We start from the raw sequence: 21,868 nt of genomic DNA on the forward strand, positions 1-21,868 counted from the left end.
GCAGGATCTGTTCAGTAGCAGAAGGGCGTCCAACTTGCATTTTGATCTGTGCAGAGCAGCGCCACTTTACTTCTTTAAGGGCTATCTGAGCCCTATTATCAGAGCGTTGACACATGCCAGGTCTTTAGTTTACAATTTAGAGCTCTCACTCAGCAATACATTTCAGTTCACAGCGAACGAGCTCAGCAGTTCGCGAACGAACGAACAGCCAGCAGCCAGCCTGCCTGCTGCCATATACTGGGCTGGGCGCATAGCAACGGTTTCCATGACTGTGATAAACAATGAAGAACGTGGCTCTGGAGATCGCGGCATACTGTGTTCGTTTTTTTAATGTTAATGCAATTTGTAATAAAGTGGTTTGTTCTTTGTAATGAGCGTTGCTGTTGAATATAAGCAAAATGGGTGTTACTTAATGGGTTTGAACAACTGCATGAAACAGTCTGCAATGCATAATGCAAAGGATAATGTTTTTCTTCCATCTTTTTCTCAAGCACATTGTAATGTTTGAAAATCTATTGTGGATGGCACCTCTGCCGCCTCTCGTTCACTCAAGAAGAACTAAACTTCGGACGACAGCCATTGTTGTGCCGCTTTGGTGTGACGTCATCAAAATGAACGAGTGAACGAACGAATTTCTTTGCTGAACTGACCGACATGAACGAACTGGCGGAAATGAATCGCCATGTCCCACCAATACTTGTCGAGCTACTTCCGGAAGTGACGAGTGACGAGACCACAAGTGGGAAACACAACAGCCTCGGTCGGCATGACAACGGCATGAATCTTTTCTTTTTGTGGCATTGTTTGCACTGTTAAAATTTAGCTCACTTACTGTATCACCAAATATATCTGTACAGCTGTTGCATAGCTGTGAATTGTGTACATAAACAAGTAATTGTATTTGTGTGTGTATATATATATATGTCCAACATCTGAAGAATGTCAATAAAAACAAAACAATTGAACTTTTTGTGTGTTTATTAAGACATAAGTTAAATTGTAAGCAAAAAAATATATATATTTTTTTGTAAGCAAAAAATGGACTTTAGAAAAATATTATCGTGCAAAATAAGTTGTCTTACAAAACAGTGGTCTGCGCCGGACAGTTTGTAGCCATAGTCTGTTAGAGCAAGCCTAACAGCTTGAACACGGCTAGTGTTGCCAGATTGGGGGTTTTAAGTGCATTTTAACAGATTTGAACATGTTTTGGGCTGGAAAACGTCAGCAGTATCTGGCAACACTATAGCTCTTCTTCATGACGACAACCGGAAGTGTACCAACACGATGGGGCGTGTAGCGCCACGTGTGGCTCGGGTGCACAATGCACCTTGCACAATAGCCCGATTTCACTTGTGCATGTAGGATTGGATTTCTCTGGCACCCCTGCTGGGACCCTTTGCTCGATTACCAACAGCAGCTCGATTTGGACGTGCATGTAAACGTACTGAGTAGTGAGAACAGGGTGGGATTCCCCTGTTCCCACAGGCTTTCCGTGAAAGAAACCTTAAAGCAGGGGTCACCAAACTACGGCCCGCGGGCCAGATCCGGCCCGCCACCCCCCTTTGACCGGCCCCCCAGCCCCTCTGCCCCCCATCACTTGAACCGGCCCTATGAGGCAATCCCCAAAAGTGGTCATGGCCTATTTTTTTAAATTGCTTTTTGGCAAATAATAACATGTCTGCATCTTGTATTTTGTTGATTTTATCAATTAAAATTGATATTTAGTTATAAAATGAACTATTCATATTTTCCGAATTTTCGTCATATGCTCGCGATCAAGCAGTGACAGGCAGCGCATGCGCAGAGAACTGTCAGTGTTCAGGACAGCAAAATGGCTAGCGGTAAGCGAAAAGCTGACAGAGAGTGCAGAGTTTTTAAAGAACAGTGGACCACTGATTATTTTTTCGTTCAGTGTAAGGACCGTGCAGTTTATCTTGTATGTAAAGAAAGTGTGCCGGTTTTCAAAGAATATAATCTGCGTCGTCACTATGAAACCCGCCACAAAGAGTATGCTAGTTTGCGAGGGCAAACAAGAGAAGACAGGATTCGGAGGATGAAATGCGGACTGGCTGCACAACAGAATGTATTCCTTCACCAAACCCAGATCAACCAGGCTGCTGTCTGAGCTAGCTATAAGGTGCATCTACTAGCTACCCATGGAAAGCCGTTTACTGATGGGGACTTTGTTAAAGTATGCATGCTTGCTGTGGCCGAGGAGGTGTGTCCCGACAAGAAGGATGCGCTCAATGCGGTGAGTCTCCGCACCTACTATGACCAGGCGAACCGAAGATTTGGGGGACAACGTGTATGACCAGCTGAATGAGAAAGCATCAGAATTCGAGTTTTTTGCTTTGGCCATGGATGAGAGCAATGACGTGCAGGACACAGCACAACTGCTGTGATCTATTGATCTATTGCTCATATTATTATAATTTCACTGTTTTTTAAAATGTATTTATTTTATAGGCCTATTTATTTGACCTTTATTAAGTGCTGCATACAATTATTATTTATATTATTAATAATATCAACAGGCCTACCTACAATTTATAATTTTCCACTCACCTTTGCCAGTGTCAATCACCTCAAATAGGCAGATGTTTCTTACCTTGACAGCTTTGATATTATTTTTATTAGAAAATAAATAAATGGAATATCAGTGGTATTTCAAATTAAAACAAAGTGTGAAGACTTGATGCTACTTCTGCAAACCACTAGTAAAGATAAACAAATATGTGCCAGGAATCAAGTGTTGATATAGTAGTATGGATATAGTAGTGGGGATATAGTAGTATGGATATAGTAGTGGGGATATAGTAGTGGGGATGGCCGTGCCAGGCTAGTAATCTCTACTACACAATGAGGCCTGCTGGTGGTCATATTTGTCTGGGTCATACAATTCTATGTGATATAGCTGACCCGACCCCGGCCCCCATCACAGTCAGGAACGACAATGTGGCCCCCAGAGAAAAAAGTTTGGTGACCCCTGCCTGAAATGAACCTTAAATTTAGTCGTGTATTTAAGTTACCTTTAAGACTAGCCCTTAAATTTAGTAGTAAATTTAAGTACCTTTCCTGAACTTTTTAAATTCATTCAATATACTCATAACATTAAGACCCTTTATTGATATTCTTAAAAGTAGGAGTGACTTTAAGTACATTTAAATGTTAAATTTACCCTGTGTCCGAAATCACTCCCTACTCACTATATAGTGAGTTCTCCATTTTGTAGTGCTGTCCGAATGTATAGTGGGAATTATTACACCCTATATAGGGCACTCAAAGTATCCCACAATGCATCATGAAAAGTAGTGTACAACCAATGGTCACTAACCAAACAATATACAGGGGGCTGCAAAAGTAGGTATACAGTAAGGATTATTCCAGTATTACCAGCATTATAATAGTGGTGCTAGGTTTAATTTAATACGAACATTTTGTGCGAATGTTTTGTTTTTCATTACTGTATACCTACTTTTGCAGCCCCCTGTATACCATCATGCCTTGTGCTTGCGTTGAAAGAAATCAAATCAAAAGCCTCAAATTTGATTAATAAAAGGCAGCAGCAAAGAAGAAAGTATTCAGCCTTGATTTAAAAGAACTGAAAGATGCAGCAGCCTCAAAGTACTTTGTATTTATTAGAGTTGAGCCGGATACTTGGCTGAAACAAGTATCCGGTACGGATAAAGCACTTTTGCCAAGTACGAGTATTATACGAGTAATATGAGTCAATATCTGTGCTCGGCCTGAATGAAAATCCTCACACAGCGTCACAGTGCCCCTCCCCTACACACACCGCTCTACTCACTCACACAGAGAACAGCTCTCTGTGTCTCCCTCAGCCACTCAGGTTCGCGGGTCTTTTCCGTTAACGTTTCGGGTTTCTTCAGCTTCAAGTTTGTTTTTATTTCAGTTTGTACTTACTTATAACCAGTAGAGTTCTGGTAAACGTGGGTTCGTTCAGACGTGGTGCTTGGTAGAAAGCAACTCGCATTGCGTCTCTGCCTGTCGGAGATTTTTTTCTTTTTTTAACCGTTGGTTAAAAACAGTTTTTTTTTACTTCACGCATTGAGTGTCTGACACTTTCTTGCTGTAATTCATGTAAAAATAAAGGTAGTAGTGGTATAAGTATTACAAATTAAGCTACACACATGCACACACTCACTCTCTCTCTCTCGCTCTCTCTCTCTCTTTCTGCCGGTCGTCGGAGTTTTTTTTTTAAACCGTCAGTTGGCTCTAACCAGTTTTATTTTACTTCACGCACTGAGTGTCTGGCACTTTCTAGGTAGTAGTGATATAAATAATATTACAAATTAAGCTACACACACACACACACACACCTGGTGTGGAAATAGAAAAAATAAAAAAAGAACCCAAAAGAAAAATCACACTAATCATAAAAAAATTAAAAGTTAAAAAAAGAAAGTTATGTTCTTGTTCATTACATTTCATAATTGCAACCGCATGTGTAGTATTCATTGTTAGAAAACTTGTTCTGTAAATAGTTCATTTGCTATCGTGATCAAAACCATTGATCTGAAGCTCAATGCTGATACTGTCCTGTAAATAGTTTTCTAATCAGCAATAAATATAACAATTTATGATCAACCCATATCGATTGCGGGGCGGCACGGTGGTGTAGTGGTTAGCGCTGTCGCCTCACAGCAAGAAGGTCCGGGTTCAAGCCCCGTGGCCGGCGAGGGCCTTTCTGTGTGGAGTTTGCATGTTCTCCCCATGTCCGCGTGGGTTTCCTCCGGGTGCTCCGGTTTCCCCCACAGTCCAAAGACATGCAGGTTAGGTTAACTGGTGACTCTAAATTGACCGTAGGTGTGAATGTGAGTGTGAATGGTTGTCTGTGTCTATGTGTCAGCCCTGCGATGATCTGGCGACTTGTCCAGGGTGTACCCCGCCTTTCGCCCGTAGTCAGCTGGGATAGGCTCCAGCTTGCCTGTGACCCTGTAGAAGGATAAAGCAGCTAGAGATAATGAGATGAGATGAGATGAGATGAGATATCGATTGCATGCTTAAAATAACATACTGGTTTAAGCCCCGCCCGTTTCAAGACAACCAGACCCACTTCCGGGTTAAATCCCAACCACTTCCGGGTTAGGCTTCACCCACTCCGAGTACAGATACGGATACAGATAATTCATATGGTTAACAGATATAGATAATGCTGTACTCGCTCATCCCTAGTATTTATTAATGTGGGAAATACGCTCAATATAATATGTATTATCACAAAAATACATGCATGTATTTATTATTTTGAAAACCCACCAGCTGACTGATCTGGTACATTTTAATTGTGCGACAGTAATGACGTAAATAACAGTGCAATGGAGTAGTGTTCGAAAGTGTTTGTTTTTTTGTTTTGTTTTTTTTTTCATTTTACCAGCGAGCTTACTATATAGTCCTCTATATAGCAATTCCCTATATAGTGAGTAGGGAGTAGTGAACAAGTGAGTGGTTTCAGACACAGGGTAGTAACTTTAAGTGACATCTTAAACGTTCTTTTTAACAGAATTTCACTATCTTTAAGAAGTCATGGAAAGTCGCTTAAAGTTATACTATAAGAATTCTTAAAGTTATAAGTAAATACATCGAAATTTAGCATTCATAAACTGTTAGGATATTTTAGGAATATCTTAAAGCTATTAATTTGTCTAGTGATGACCAGCATGCTTTCTTTATCTGTGCAACTGCATTACATGGATAATTAATAGAATGCTGATCCCCATGATGTGACTCACGCATGTCCATGGTGCACATTATCAGATTTTTGCATCATAAAACTTTGTGTCATGATATCTGTGAAGGTTCTCAGTCATCCAGGTCATAGTAAATCGTAGGTGCTAAAAAGGCAACTGGACTTGCTTGAAATTCTTGAAGACGTTTTACCTCTCATTCGAAAGCCTTCTTCAGTTCTGTCTGACTAGTGGGGAGTTCCAGGTGTTTATCTTCTAGTGGATCAAAAGCAACCCTAAGGAGAGTCGTTGAGGTCACCTGGGTCGTTGAGCCATCCTGTACATGTACGGCCAAGTTTACATTAGACCGTATCTGTCTCGTTTTCTTCGCGGATGCACTGTCCGTTTACATTAAACCGCCTGGAAACGCCGGGAAACGGGAATCCGCCAGGGTCCACGTATTCAATCTAGATCGTGTCTGATCCGGTGCTGTGTAAACATTGAGATACGCGGATACACTGAGCTGAGCTCTAGCTGGCATCATCATTGGACAACGTCACTGTGACATCCACCTTCCTGATTCGCTGGCGTTGGTCATGTGACGCGACTGCTGAAAAACGGCGCGGACTTCCGCCTTGTATCACCTTTCATTAAAGAGTATAAAAGTATGAAAATACTGCAAATACTGATGCAAATACTGCCCATTGTGTAGTTATGATTGTCTTTAGGCTTGCCATCCTTCCACTTGCAAGTGGTAAGTGATGTGCGCTGGGATCACACACACAGCGGCTCAGTCCCGAAAACACTGCTTGTGCACTTCACTCGCGCGCTGTGTGAGCTGCGCAGGGCCGGAGTGCACACCCTCCAGAGGGCACTCGCTGTTCAGGGTGGAGTGATTTGGAGCGCAGGATGCCTGCGGAGCCGAGCGTATCCGTGTATTGGTGTTGCTGTGTGCACGCAAATCATGTATTGGTGTTGCTGTGTGCACACTAATCGTTTTAAAAACATTAATCTGATGATCCGCTGATACGGTCTAATGTAAACATGGGCTACGTCACTGGGGGCCAGGTGTGAATGGTATTAGCAGCCTAGAGAGTCGTTAGGGTGATCTGTGGGTCATTGGCTCTCTCTGCCATAATGTGAGTCATTGAAGTTAGCCAAGTTTTGGTGTGGATGTGTATTCAGTTTTCTGGGAAGTGTGCCAAGGACTGCATTGTAGGTGGCTGATAAGTGGTGTCTCAGACCACCTCCTCTGTTCAGTGATGGGCGCTCCAAGTTGATGAAGATGTCTTCTTTTACTCCTCTTTCAAACCACTGGTCTTCTTTGGCTAAAATGTGTACATTACAATCCTGAAACGAGTGTCCTTTGTTATTGAGATGAAGATAGACTGCAGAGTCCTGGCCTGAGGAACTGGCTCTCCTGTGTTGAGCCATGCACCTGTGAAGCAGTTGCTTCGTTTCCCCAATGTACAGGTCAGTGCGTTCCTCATTGCATTGAATTGCGTACACTATGTTGTTCTGTTTGTGTCTGGGTATTCTGTCCTTAGGATGGACCAATTGCTACCTTAGAGTGTTACTGGGTCTGAAATGTACAGGAACGTTGTGTTTGTAGAAGATCCTCCTGAGTTTCTCAGATAGTCCAGAAACGTAGGGAATGACAATGTTCTTGCGTTTGTTGCTATTTTCTTCCCTGTCCGTTATGTTTCTTTTTCTGGTCTTAACAAAAGTTCAGTTGGGATACCCGCACTTCTGAAGTGCTTCCTTGATGTGTTTTTGCCCCTTCTGTTTTCCCTCTACCATTGTAGGAATGTTCTGATCCCTGTGATGTAAGCTCCTAATGATCCCCAATTTGTGTTCCAGTGGGTGGTGAGAGTCAAACAGTAGGTACTAATCTGTGTATGTGGGTTTCCGATAGACCTTAATGCTCAGGCTTCTGTCTTGTTTGATGTGCCTGCTACAGTCCAAAAAGGCTAGGTTGTTTCCACTGACATCCTCCTGAGTGAACTTGATGTTGATATGCACTGCATTGATGTGCTCTGTGAAGGCTTCCACCTCATGGGTTTTGATTTTAACCCAGATGTCATCCACATACCTGAAGCAGTGGCTGGGAGCAACTCCTGAAAAAGTGGTCAAAGCTTTGTTTTCCACTTCCTCCATGTATAGATTGGCCACTATAGGGGACAGTGAGCCCATGGTGCATCCATGCTTCTGTCTGTAGAAACATTCATTGAACTGGAACTAGGTGGTGGTCAGGCAAAGGTCAAGCAGGGTGCAAATGTGGTCCATGATGAGGTTCGTTCTGTCCGGTAAGGTACTGTCTTGAAGAAGTCATTTTTCTAACAGATTCAACTGCTTCTGTGCTGGAAATGCAGGTAAAAAGAGAAGTGACATTGTAGGAAACCATGTTTTCATCTGAATCTAGCTTAAGGTCTGCAATTTTAGTGGCAAAATCTTGGGAATTATTGACGTGATGTGGCATGTTTCCGACAAGAGGAGCCAGGATGATGGCTAGATGTTTGGTAATGTTATAGGTGACTGAGTTTATACTGCTGATGATGGGTCTGAGTGGAGCTCCTTCCTTGTGAATCTTGGGGCGTACATAAATAAGAGGAATGGCTTCTCCGTGGTACAGTCTGTAGTACAGAGATCGGTTGATGGCATGGTCCTTTTCTAGTTGTTGTAGGCAGCTCACAACTTTCATTTTGTAACTGCTGGTGGGGTCCTGCCTCAGGGTTTCATAGGTAGTTGTGTTGCTGAGGAGACTGGTCATCTTTGAGTGGTAGTCCGCTGTGTTTAGCACCACTGTGCATCTCCCTTTGTCAGCAGGAAGAACGGTGACGTTCCAGTCTCTTTGAAGTGATATAAGAGCCCTCCTTTCTTGGATGGCGAGGTTGGAGTGCTTTCACACTTGTGAGGGCAGCAGATACATTCAGTGTAAGTTGTTCTGCCTCTGTGTTGGTCAAATTGTTGTTTCTGATGGCTGACTCTGTGGCTGTGATGAGAGTTACCACTATGCTCTGGTGAAACTGCAAAGTTTAGTCCTTTGGATAAAACATCCTTCTCTGGTTGGGTGAGTTCCCTGTCGGATAAGATCTTCACCCACTTCTCTTGGATGTCAGGTTGTGTCACCTGGTCAGATTTCTTCCTCTAAGTCAGCACTTCTGTCTTGTGGGAAGAGGTGGTTTTAGACAGCAGTGTTTGAAATTTTTGTATCTGTGTTTTTTTTTTGCCTTTGTTGTACTGTGAGATCCATGCCTTCTCAACGAACTCAGAGACTCATTCCAAAACTTCACTGGGAAGAGGTGCTGTCAATTCTTCAAACATCAGTTCAGTCTTGGTTTGGAGGGCATAGATGGTGAAATGTACTTGTCTCACTCTCTCATTGAGAAGCTGGTGCTGGGCCTTCTGGAGGATTCTTTCTGCTCTGTGGCCTTTGACGGTGGAACCCAGGCGTAGCTTGTGGGGATAATCTTGGATTGTTGGCATTGTAGGTTGAAATGCAGGTGGTTTCTGTAATCTGCAAGTTTTCTGGAAGTCCTGTCATACTCCTGCATCATTTGAAGGGTTCTCATCCCAAAGTGTGTGGAAATATGTCTATGAAGGTTCTCAGTCATCCAGGTCATAGTAAATCATAGGTGCTAAAAAAGGCAACTGGACTTGCAACTGGACTTCTGTTAGGAGCACACCAGCAGATGATTAGTGATCAAAACACCAGGATGTCACAACTCACTGCTGTGGTGTCAAAGGCCATCCTCACACACCCCTTATCGCCTACTGATATGCCTTGTAGCATTCCTCTGCCTGAAAAGTTCTTTGGGGAGGTTTCCAATTGCAAGGGATTCCTTCTCCAATGTTCACTATATTTCTCCGCTCTCACTGGAGTCACCGATGAACACAAGATCTCCCAGTTCATCAGTCTTCTCACTAGTAAGGCTCTTCAGTGGGCAAGTGCTGTCTGGATGCATGGGGCCAAACACACTACAGCCTATGACCATTTTCTGGAGTTGTTCACAAGAGTGTTTGGTCATCAGCCTGAGGGTATAGAGACCAGAGAGAGCCTGCTGACAATCTGACAGGGCGAAAGGAGCATCGCCTAATATGCACTGGATTTCCACACCTTGGCCGCCGGCAGTGGCTGGAATGAGCCAACCTTGAAAGCCACAATTCAACAAGGTCTGCGTCTAGAGGTGTTCAGAGAGCTAGCATGCTGCAGTGAACATCTCTCACTGGATTCTCTCACTGATCTGGCCATCTGCTTGGATCACCTCCTCCACAAATGACCTTCACTGCAACTACCTCCAACTTCCTCTCCCAGCACAAACCTTGGAACTCCCATGGAGATTTCCCACATGCGACTGCAGAGGTCAAAAACGGAGAGAAGAAGGAGGAAGGGTCTCTGCTTCTACTGCGGAGAGACTGGTCATCAGCTCTCTATGTGCCCCACTCAGCCCCCATGGGATCATCAGCCAAGCAAGGCTTCCAGCCTTGTTAACCTGATGAGTCCAGAAACATCTCACAGCTCACAATCTTTCCAAGTAGCAGTGTTATTAAAGCTATCAAACTTGACCCATGTACTTTCTGCCTTCACTGACTCAGGGACTGAGGGAAACTTCATAAACAGCACTATTATACAGAGATGTCAACTCACCACCCACACCCTTCTGAGACCCGTCAAACTGAAAGCTATTTTCGGAGGCCCCATAGGAGTAGGACTAGTTTCAACTCAAACAACTCCCCTCAAGATTCAATTAGGAGCCATCCACCCAGAACAGATAACTCTCCTTGTCACCCCAACTTCAAATCACGACATCATCCTAGGATACCCATGGTTCCAACTACATGACCCTCTAATCTCATGGCAACAATGGGACATTCTTCAGTGGTCACCCTCATGTCTGCAAAACTGCCTGAAACTTCCACACATCACACTCTCTTCCACCTCGGTAGAGAGTCCTCAGCCTGACTCCCTCGACGACGTCCCAATCTGTTATCTGGATCTAAAGGAGGTATTCAGCAAAGGGAAAGCCTGTGGTGTACCTCTGCATCACTCCTATGACTGTGCCATCTACCTCCTCCCAGGTACAACTCCTCTACGTAACCGCATCTACCCTTTGTTGTTAGCAGAACAAGCTGCAATGGAGGAGTATGTGCAAGAAGCTCTGCAGCAGGGGTACATCCAACACTCTACATCTCCAGCCTCAGCAGGGTCTTTCTTTGTGGAAAAAAAAGGAGGGGTCCTCCGGCCATGTATAGATTATCGAGGCCTGAACCAGATCACTGTAAAGTATCCCTATCCACTTCTATTGGTTCCATCAGCTCTAGAGTAACTCAGATCGGTCAGAATATTCTCCAAACTTGACCTTCGCAGCACTTACAACTTGGTCAGGATACGTGAGGGTGATGAGTGGAAGACCGCTTTTAGCAACATGGTGGGTCACTTAGGAATATTTGGTCATGCCTCATGGCTTTTCTTGCGCGCCCAGTGTCTTCCAGTGCCTCATCAATGATGTGCTCACGGACATGTTGGGGAGGTTCGTAATTGCCTATATCAATGATGTCCTGACCTACTCCCCAGATGAAAGCACCCATCATGAGTACATCAGATCTATCCTCTCTCACCTGCTTCAGCACCACCTATATGTTAAAGCTGAGAAATGTGAGTTTCATGTCTGCCAGATCTCATGCCTGGGATACGTCATCAGCTTGGAGGGAGTGAGTATGGATCAAGCCAAGGTCGCTGCTGTAACATCTTGACCCACTCCCACTTCCGTCAAGGCGCTTCAATGCTTTCTGGGGTTCGCCAACTTTTAGTGCTGCTTCATCTGTGGCTTCAGCTCTGTCGCGGCTCCTCTCACTAGTCTTCTGAAGAAGGGACCCCGTCGCCTCCACTGGAGTCCAGCAGCTGATCAGGCTTTCATCACAGCCCCTATACTTCAACACCCAGATCCTTCTAACCGTTGGTTGTGGAGGTGGATGCATCAGAAATGGGAATTGGAGGGGTTCTATCGCAGCACCTTGGAGAATGACCTAAGTTACATCCCATCGCCTTCTACTCAAAGAAGCTCACACCCATTGAGTGAAACTATGATATCGGGAATCGAGAACTCTTGGCTGTCAACCTGGCCCTGAAGGAGTGGAGGCACTGGCTGGAGGGCACAGTACACCCATTCATGATCCTGACAGACCACAAGAACCTGGACTATCTGAGGACAGCTAAATTATTAAACCCGTGTCAGGCCAGATGGGGACTGTTCTGCACCAGATTCCAGTTTATCATTTCCTATCGTCCAGGTTCCAGAAACATCAAAGCAGATGCTCTCTCCAGAATTCATACTTCCACACCTCAACTGTCAGAACCTACCACAATCTTTCCACCTGAATGTTTTCTGCAACCCATCACCTGGGATGTTGACAAAGCAATTAGGCAAGCTCAACCCGCAAGTCCACCAGAAAACTACCCTTCAGGTCTTTTGCATGTCCCACCTAGACTTAGAGGCAAACTGATCACCTGGGCACACTCTTCTCCTGCCAACGGATATCCCAGCAGCCAACGCTCCTACCAACTCCTTCAACACAAGTATTGGTGGGAAAATATGACATCTGACATTAACCACTACGTCTCATCTTGCTTTGCTGTGCCCAAGCCAAGATGCCCAGAGTGCCTCCAGCTAGTAAACTATATACCCCAGCGACCCTGGTCACACATTGCCCTTGACTTTCTCACAGACCTCCCACAGTCTCAAGGTTACACAGTCAGTTATAATTGACAGGTTCTCCAAAACCCTCAGATTTATCCCACTACCAGGTCTTCCTACAGCATTCAAAACCGCTGAACTACTGTTTAACCACGTTTTCCATTATTATGGGATACCGGAGGACATCGTCAGTGACCGGGGTCCCCAGTTCATTTCATGACTCTGGTCAAGGTTCATGGACAGGCTGGGAGTATCTGTTAGCCTCACCTCTGAATATCATCCTCAGTCCAACGGCCAGGCAGAGCGGGCAAATCAAGAAGTGAACTGCTTTCTTCACATCTACTGCATGTGGAACCCAAAAGAGTGGGCATGTTTCCTTCCTTGGGCTGAGTAAGCACAAAATTCTCTCAAACATTCTGCCACTCAATTAACCCCGTTTCAATGCGTACTCGGCTACCAACCCCCACTCTTCCCGTGGGATGACACTCCCATGCAGATTCCAGCCCTCAACGCATGGGTCTAAAAAAGTCAAATCTGGGAGGAGGTACACCAGAGGATAGAGGAGGTGAATGTCAGGTATAAACACTACACAGACAAGCACAGAAGTGCCACTCCAGAATATGCCCCAGGTGACAGAGTATGGGTGTCCACAAAAAAACTTAGTGCTCCCAACTCTTGCAAGAAGTTACAGGCCAGGTTCATGGGCCCATTCAAGGTACTCCACAGACTCAACGAGGTCTCATATAGACTCAAGCTTCCTCCTCACAGCTGAATGGCACCCACTTTACATGTATTATGCCTCAAACCTGCTATCTAAGGACCCCTAGCCTCAGACATACCCACCCAAGTAAACCCCTCCCCAGACATTGAAAGCAAGCCCATTTACCAAGTGAACAAGATCCTGAACTCTCGAGGCAGACAGAGGCACCTCGAGTACTTGGTCGACTGGGAAGGTTATGGCCCAGAGAAACGTAGTTGGGTCAGTTCCAAGGACATCTTAGACTGACTCCTCATTCAAGAATTCCACAGCCAGCATCCTGAAAAGCCTGCACCAAGAAGGAGAGGTCAACCAAGGAAAGAGGTTGCTCCCAGAGGGAGCTCCTCGGGGGTTCTGTCAATAACAGAACTGAAAACCTGAGTTCAGCCTCCAAACCTCCAAACATGGACTACACTTCCCAAGAGCCACAGCACCCCCCATCACCAGAATTCTAATCGCTTCACCTGCAGCCTATTACCCCGCAATCATTAACCCCATATAAGCTCAGCTGTCACAAGCACTTCTCGCGAAGTATCGTTCTGTGTCCCGCACCTGACTTTACCAAGCCTTCTGTTTATCTTCTGGCTTCCTGTTAATGACATCTGTTCCTGATCTCATTTGACTTCATCTTCTCATCTGCCCTATGCTGTGCTGTTCACTGATTGATTGACCCATGCCTGTTTCCTGACTAGGATTTCTGATTCATGTTTTGGCTTTGTCTACAGTTTGCATCGCACCCTCTCTCCCCTGCAGTTGTATCCATAAGTGCCTGAGATCTGACAATTTCATAATGGTCATAGAGCTTGTATTAACATATATATTTATAGTATACAATGACACAATAACCTACTTATTCTCAATATAATAATAATAATAATAATAATATCCCTATTGTTATCCCATATTGTTGCCCAAATGAGGATGGGTTCCCTTTTGAGTCTGGTTCCTCTCGAGGTTTCTTCCTCGTGTCATCTGAGGGAGTTTTTCCTTGCCACCGTCGCCACAGGCTTGCTCATTGGGGATAGATTAGGGATAAAATTAGCTCATGTTTTAAGTCGTTCAAATTCCGTAAAGCTGCTTTGCGACAATGTTTATTGTTAAAAGCGCTATACAAATAAACTTGACTTGACTTGACCCTATCAGCCATAGGGCCATTAATTGCACCCTAACAACATGCTATCATGATATGAGATATTAAGTCAAAATTGCTACAATAATATCTTGAAGTAACAAATAGTAACAAATAGTCAAATAATTAGCAATTAATTAAAAAAATTGACATGGCGGTCAATTTGTAACTCAAATGAGTTTGTGGAGCATCTTGTAAACATGCTCCTGTCAAACTTTATATTAAACATGATTAATGTGGGGCTTTTTCTTCTGCTGACACTAACAATGAGCTTTTGGCCCCTGATAAAGCAGTGGAATCTGACAAAGAGACAAAATGTTGCATTCCTCACAATATAATGACACTCTGTAGCAAAATTACACTGATGGCTATCATTCACATTATGATGGAAAGAACTGGCATAAGGGTATGCTTTAAAAAGCAGGGGTTAACAATACAGTCTGTCAAACATGATGGTGGAATTGGGTAATCGGACCATGTGTCGCTTCATAGTCAGATTGGCAGCTCAGGCTGGCATGAAGAAGTTTATCTTCTTAGAAAGCTATGTAAGAGACATTCCCACTGATGATGGAGAGGAGGCAAACAGCAAACCTTTGGATAGGAATGCAAAGGTTTGCTGTTTGCCTCCTCTCCATCATCAGTGGGAATCTCTCTTACATAGCTTTCCATGTAGTGTTTGTGTGTGTGTGTGTGTGTGTGTGTGTGTGTGTGTGTGTGTGTGTGTGTGTGTGAACACATCCATCCACACAGACTATGTTGTCTCTGGAACAGAGGCTGATGGGAAGCCAAGTCCTCTGATAGTTATAGACTAGTAACAACATCTTCAGCAGAGTAGAAATGATAAAGTATAGATGAAAGGCCACTGGGGCAGGAAAAGAGTAAACTTACTAAAAAAAAAAAAGTAAACCTACTGGTAAACTTCAGCAACAGGCTTCCTTGTCCAGTTTGACATGCATTCTCCTTTTCCTGAGTAATGGCCACAGAGCAATCTTTAAGAAATGACAATAGAACAATGGGCGGCACTGCAGTGTCACCTGTTATGCTGTTGTGACAGACAGTTGGAGTGAGCTCTCGTCCTCAAAATAAAAGAAGTGATGTCTCTTCATTGTGTTGGTCACAAAACCCTGATAGCCTGTTCCTGATAATGTCACTTTTACCGTCTCATATCAGAAAAAAGAGATGAGTGAGATTGTTTCATTATGTCGGGGACCTATAATGGAGGATGAATCCTCAACCCTAGATTGAAAGCCTGATTCTGGCTGTGCGAATTTAGGCTTGTCTGGGGGGCGTTGTCTGCCATGCATAATTTATTTCAGGGTAAATTCTGTTCAAACATGCATGCAGCACCCTCATGAGGTCAAAACAGTTTCTGCAACAGAATAATTGCTTTATTTATTTATTTATTTATTTATTTATTTAAATCTTCATTCACACTCTCTTTCTTTGTCCCTTGCTTCAGAAAACTAGCCCTGTTAGGGTTGGGAGCTTTTATAATTTCTGAAGTGGTGCTTTTGTGTGAAGCTATAACTCTGACACATGTTGCTTCTCTCCATTGTCCCTCACTGATTACTTTTCAATAGGCTCATTAGCACTGTCTTTGTTATGCTTGCCGCTGAGTAATTGGCTCTTTTATATATTGCAGTTGTGGAGAGTAACTCAAAAGTACATTTCCTGTTTGTCTTTTATTTCATACTTTTTACACCTTCAACCTGAACTGTCATAAAATTAATGGAAATACTGTTTCTTAAATTTAAAAATGTAAAGGAACTCCACTAAAGTTTTAGATTTACTCTTGCTAACCTGTGTATTCTTAATAATTTGCAACTCTAAGACTATAATGACCACTAAACAGAATTCTGAACTCTGCTTGAATGTTACAGAGGCCACAGTAATCACTACACCTCCCTCAACATTGGACGTTACAGTGGGTGAGAGCATTGTTTTGCCCTGTCAGGTGACCCATGACCCTTCACTGGAGCTCAAGTTTACGTGGTTCTTCAACGAGCAGCTGATCCGTTTTGGCAGTCATGGGGGATACTTTGAGAAAGTTGGTAGTGTAAGTATTGACACACTATATGTCACCTGTTGATTAGTATTTGTGTCATTCATTAATGTTACAAGAGACAGTATACCGTTTTACATAGAATTGACCTCTCAAATGTATGATGACAAATAAGAAAAAGTTCAGAGGGGATGGAAAATGCAAATAAAAAAAGAAAGCAGTAATTTTTTAAATTTACTTTGACTTGTATTTCATTGCAGACAGTATGAACCCAAGATATTTCATGTTTTGTCTGGTAACTTCATTTCATTTATTAATATCCATCCATTCATGCATATCAGGCCTACAGCACATTCCAAAAAAGTTGGGACAGGGGCAATTCAGGGTTAGTAATGAGGTAAAACACTTAAATAGTGATGTGTTTCAAAACAGGTGATGTCAGCAGGTGATTGTAATCATGATTTGGTACAAAATCATGCCATGTACACACGTAGCCGGGTATTTTTAAAACCGAACATTCCCCCCCATTTATAAAAATGTTTTATCCACACCACCTCGTCTTTGAAAAAAATCCCTTCCACACATAACCGAACATCTCCGTTTTCAATCACATTCATAAGCATTCCAAACCTGTAGATGGCATTATTTCCCCAAATCCTACCCCCTAATCACATCGCCTGTGCTCTTGGAGCAGTAGTTGGGCTTCTAAAATTAAACAAGTAAATAGCACCTGCACAATAATTAACGCTTTCAAGGCACTACTCCGATCCATTACTCTTTAGCTAGCCGCACACTACGCCGATTTTCAGCGTACCGAGCCAACTGAAGTCGCGAGTCAGGCGTAAAGACTAGTTTTCGATGGTACCGACTCATCTCACAGCCGATTCGAAAAACTAATCGGGAGGCAGACTGATCGGCGAGAGTCGCTAGCAATAGCCAATCATATCTTTCGCATATAACACGTGACATCATTAAACACAATTTCTAGCGCGAGAAATACGTGTTGGTAGCACCTAATGCAGGTATATACTGTAATTCCATAGGCTGAAGCTTTATCCATAGACACAGTGGGCTGGAAAACCACTCTGCTCAAGTTGTGTGGCTGAATTCCAAATGTGCAGAGCAGAGGAGAGACCACTTCGTAGGCGTCCAATGTGCCCGTGAACTTCTCACAAAACGCATCCAAATCTTTGCAGTTTGAACATTCTTGGGCAATGAATACAACGTAAATCCACCTTCTGTCGTGTTGTTGGCGGGTGCAGCAACACATCTACATGGCATGGCGATAAATTAGCTCAAAATGGAGAATCGGAGTTGCAGTCAGCACTGTGTTTAAGTATAGCGGAAATGGCGATGAGACCGATAGACTTCCTGCTGTGACGTTACGGATGTCAAGGTCATTCACTCAGACCGCTACCTATATGAATCACTTTATTCTTAAAAATTACTATATTAGATTTATTGTTAACGCTTAAAACCTGTGCCATTCTTGAGGTCTCAAGGCATTTATAAACGAAAGTGAGGCCATGTCTCTGCGTATATGCTTTAAGCTGAACATCCTTGATCATCGATCCCTCAGACAGCACTGCATCAAGAACCGTCATTCATCTATAGCTGATATAGCCACATAGGCTTGGGATTACTTTGAAAAACCTTTGTTAAGCATGACAATACACAGTTACATCCACAAATACCAGTTAAAACTGTACTGTGCAAGAAGTATTATATTAACTGTGTCCAGAAGCGCCATCAACTTCTCTGTGCTCTGAGGCATCCGGGATGGACCATTACACAGTGGAAATATGTATTGTGGTCAGAAGAATCAGTATTCCAGGTCTTTTTTGGAAGGAATGGGCATTGTGTGATCCGGGCCAAAGACAAAAAGGACCATCCAGACTATTACTAGCAACAAGTCCAAGCCAGGGTTTGTCATGATATGGGGTTGTGTCAGTGCCCTTGGCAGAGGTTACTTTCACTTCTGTGATGGCAGCATTAATGCAGAAAAGTACATTGAGATTTTCGAGCAACATATGCTGTCTTCAGCAAGACAATGTAAAACTGATGCCTGTCCCCAATAGGGAATGTGTGGCAAATTTTGCATACCTTTAGATCTGTTTACAGGAAGAATGGGGCAAAATAACACTTGAAATGCTTCATCACTTGGTGTCTTCAGTCCTTAAACATGATTTAAGTGTTGTGAGAGGGATTGGCACCATTACAAAGTGGTAAATGCTTTACTATCACAGTTTTTTTAATGTGTTGGAAGAACCAAAATTGAAATGTGTTTATTTTGAAAAAAATAATAAAATTCATGAGGTAAAACATCAAATAATGTCAAAAATTATCTACTAATCATTATTTTCAGTTTTAATTTCAATTTCAACAATTTATGGTTGTATAAATACTGAGTTTCTCTTTCATTTCCATGGACAGGTCAGAAGAATAGCTTTAGTGTAACTATTTTTTAGCTACATTATAAGCATTACATCATACTTCTTGACTGAGATTATGTGTTATAATGGATACTATTGTGCGTGGGCTTCTAGAAATTCTCTAAAAGACCACTGCTTGAAGCTTGAGTAGTCATCTGTAACCTGACATACTTGACAAGCTGGTGCAGATCCATTTGCATAATATACTATATACACCTCTGTGAAGTAGGCACCAAATATGATGAGAACATGAATCAAAGTTCTTCAATTGTTTGTGCATTGTTTGTGCATGCAAAACTTTAAAAAATGTGTTCAAACAGTTTTAGAGAAATTAGCCAGTAAATGTTTCAATGACGTGATGTCACCCAGCGCCCCATTAACATTAATAATTTAAGAAATGATTAAGAACATATGTTTATTTTGCATGCACAAATGTGCACAAACAATGCACAAACAAATTAAAATACTTTTATTCACATTCTCATCATATGGGGCGCCTTCTTCACGGAGGTTTAGTTCACCAACTCATGCACGTTGTGTGTGTGTGTGTGTGTGTGTGTGTATGCATGCGTGTGTGTGCGAGAAATGGTACAAGCTGGTGTTTATGATCATGCATATTTTAATTTCTTAAACATGGCAATCATGGTAAGAAACAGAACACAGCAGCTCAGTGCATGAAGAGTAGTACCTATTAATTATAATCAAGGAAAGGTGTGTGCTTTATTTCAGCTGCAGTGTTTTCGTTTCCACCCAGAACTCATGTGCACGCTGAGTAACCTTAGGCTACGTTTACATTAGACCGTATCTGTCTTGTTTTCTTCGCGGATGCACTGTCCGTTTACATTAAACCGCCTGGAAACGCCAGGAAACGGGAATCCGCCAGCGTCCACGTATTCAATCCAGATCGTGTCAGCTCCGGTGCTGTGTAAACATTCAGAATACGCGGATACGCTGTGCTGAGCTCTAGCTGGCGTCTCATTGGACAACGTCACTGTGACATCCACCTTCCTGATTCGCTGGCGTTGGTCATGTGACGCGACTGCTGAAAAACGGCGCGGACTTCCGCCTTGTATCACCTTTCATTAAAGAGTATAAAAGTATGAAAATACTGCAAATACTGATGCAAATACTGCCCATTGTGTAGTTATGATTGTCTTTAGGCTTGCCATCCTTCCACTTGCAAGTGGTAAGTGATATGCGCTGGGATCACACACACAGCGGCTCAGTCCCGAATCACAGCTTGTTCACTTCACTCGCGTGCTCTGTGAGCTGCGCAAGGCCGGAGTGCGCACCCTCCAGAGGGCACTCGCTGTTCAGGGCGGAGTGATTTGGAGTGCAGGATGCCTGCGGAGCCAAGCGTATCCGTGTATTGGTATTGCTGTGTGCACGCAAATCGTGTATTGGTGTTGCTGTGTGCACACTAATCGTTTTAAAAATGTTAATCTGATGATCCACTGATACGGTCTAATGTAAACATGGGCTTAGTGGAGAAAAAATGGCTTATGCAGCTTGTCTGGTTTTAACGCGCTTGAAAATGAACTGCAATAATGTTTGTAAGTTTGCATACTAGAGTTGTTGTTCTCCTGTGTGTGTGTGTGTGTGTGTGTGTGTGTGTTGAGTTTTGTAAGTGCTTGCAGGACAAAGTATTGAAAGTACTGAGCACCCCATTTGCATGAGATTCATTAGTCCCACCCTGGCTTTTGGGTGATCCTTGTCTGACCCATCTTAAGAGGTGGGTCGCAAAGCCGAGTTGGTCAATACGGACTGACCCTTTCGAACACAAGTCAATGTGGGTATAACCCTGGTTAGCCATTCAGTGTGAAAGGGGTATTCGTGAGGTCAGGTACAGAGTGTTCAACACTAGCAGTCCCAGCATTTTTTTGTCTACCTAGAAGACCCACATAGGGGCCATTTGGCCCGACCGCTTTTCCCCAATACACTAATCACTCATTTTGTTATGGTAATGAGGCTGTTAGTGGCAGTGTGTGGGGTGAGGGGGTCACATTTCACACACTTCACACTTCAGTGGTGAAGTCATGTTGGCTACTTCTGTGTGAATGTGAGAATGAGGAATAAAAACACATTCTATTCTAAAATGTGAACATGTGAATGTCCCATGTGACCATAACGACTCATGTGACTGCAACCAGACAATTGTTTGATGGATAAATACCTCAGTGCACATGGACTATCGCTTCAGTTCCCTCAAGAATTTTGTGGTGAAAGAAGCTCCTCTCCAAGGAATGAAGATGCAGAGATTCAACATTCAACAGGCATTGTAAGATTTCATTTCTAAGCTGTAAGGTAACTAACAGCCACATTTCCATAACAAAATGAATGTCTACAGGGAGGACTTGGGGCCAATTGGCCCTCTTGTGGGTTTTCTAGGTAAAAAGGCCAAATGGCCCCTCTCTGGGACTTCTAGTGTCAATGGGGTTGAGGTGAGGGCTCTGTGGAGGTCTCTTGAGTTATTCTGCCCCCACCTTGGTACACCATGTCTTCAGGGACCTTTGTGCACAGGGGCATTGTCATGGTAGAGCATGTTTGGGTGAGACCTCTCAGTTCCAGTTAAGGGAAATTATAAAGCTACAACATACAAAAAAATCCTATACAAATGTGTTAATTCAACTTTGTGGCTACAGTTTGAGGAAAGCCTACACATGGATATGATGGTCAGGTGTCCACATACTTTTGGCCACACAGTGGACTCATAATTCTCACTAAAGAGTTGTTATAAGTACAATAGTTTGAGTATACTTTGTGTAGAATCTTTTGTAACTCTAGACATAAAGAATACAGTATATAGTACCTCTATGAAGTTGGTACCCCATATGGTGAGAACATGAATTCCGATATGCTTATGCATCATTTGTGCATGTTTGTGCATGCCAAAAAGATATGTGCTTCATTATTTCTTAAGTTATTAATATGTTACTGGGGTGTGGGGTGACATGTCATTAAAATATTTACTGGCTGATTTCTCTAAAACTGTTTGAACACATTTTTTAAATTATTATTTTGCGTGCACAAACAAATTAAATACTTTTATTCATGTTCTCATCATGGGCGGCACGGTGGTGTAGTGGTTAGCGCTGTCGCCTCACAGCAAGAAGGTCCTGGGTTCGAGTCCCGGGGCCGGCGAGGGCCTTTCTGTGTGGAGTTTGCA

At 43.2% G+C, this 21,868-nt stretch overlaps 1 protein-coding gene across 1 annotated transcript in view; it reads left to right on the top strand.

Annotated features, from left to right (window-relative positions):
* Window positions 1-21,868, top strand: part of LOC132885033 (contactin-4-like) — a 542,655-nt gene that overhangs the window by 456,527 nt on the left and 64,260 nt on the right. Inside the window, exon 13 of the mRNA XM_060919276.1 lies at window positions 16,149-16,324. Within this exon, the coding sequence (XP_060775259.1) occupies window positions 16,149-16,324 (176 nt within the window). The remainder of the gene's footprint in view (window positions 1-16,148; window positions 16,325-21,868) is intronic.

This window comes from Neoarius graeffei, chromosome 4 (assembly GCF_027579695.1).
Source record: "Neoarius graeffei isolate fNeoGra1 chromosome 4, fNeoGra1.pri, whole genome shotgun sequence".
In the NCBI taxonomy this organism is placed as follows: Eukaryota; Metazoa; Chordata; class Actinopteri; order Siluriformes; family Ariidae; genus Neoarius; species Neoarius graeffei.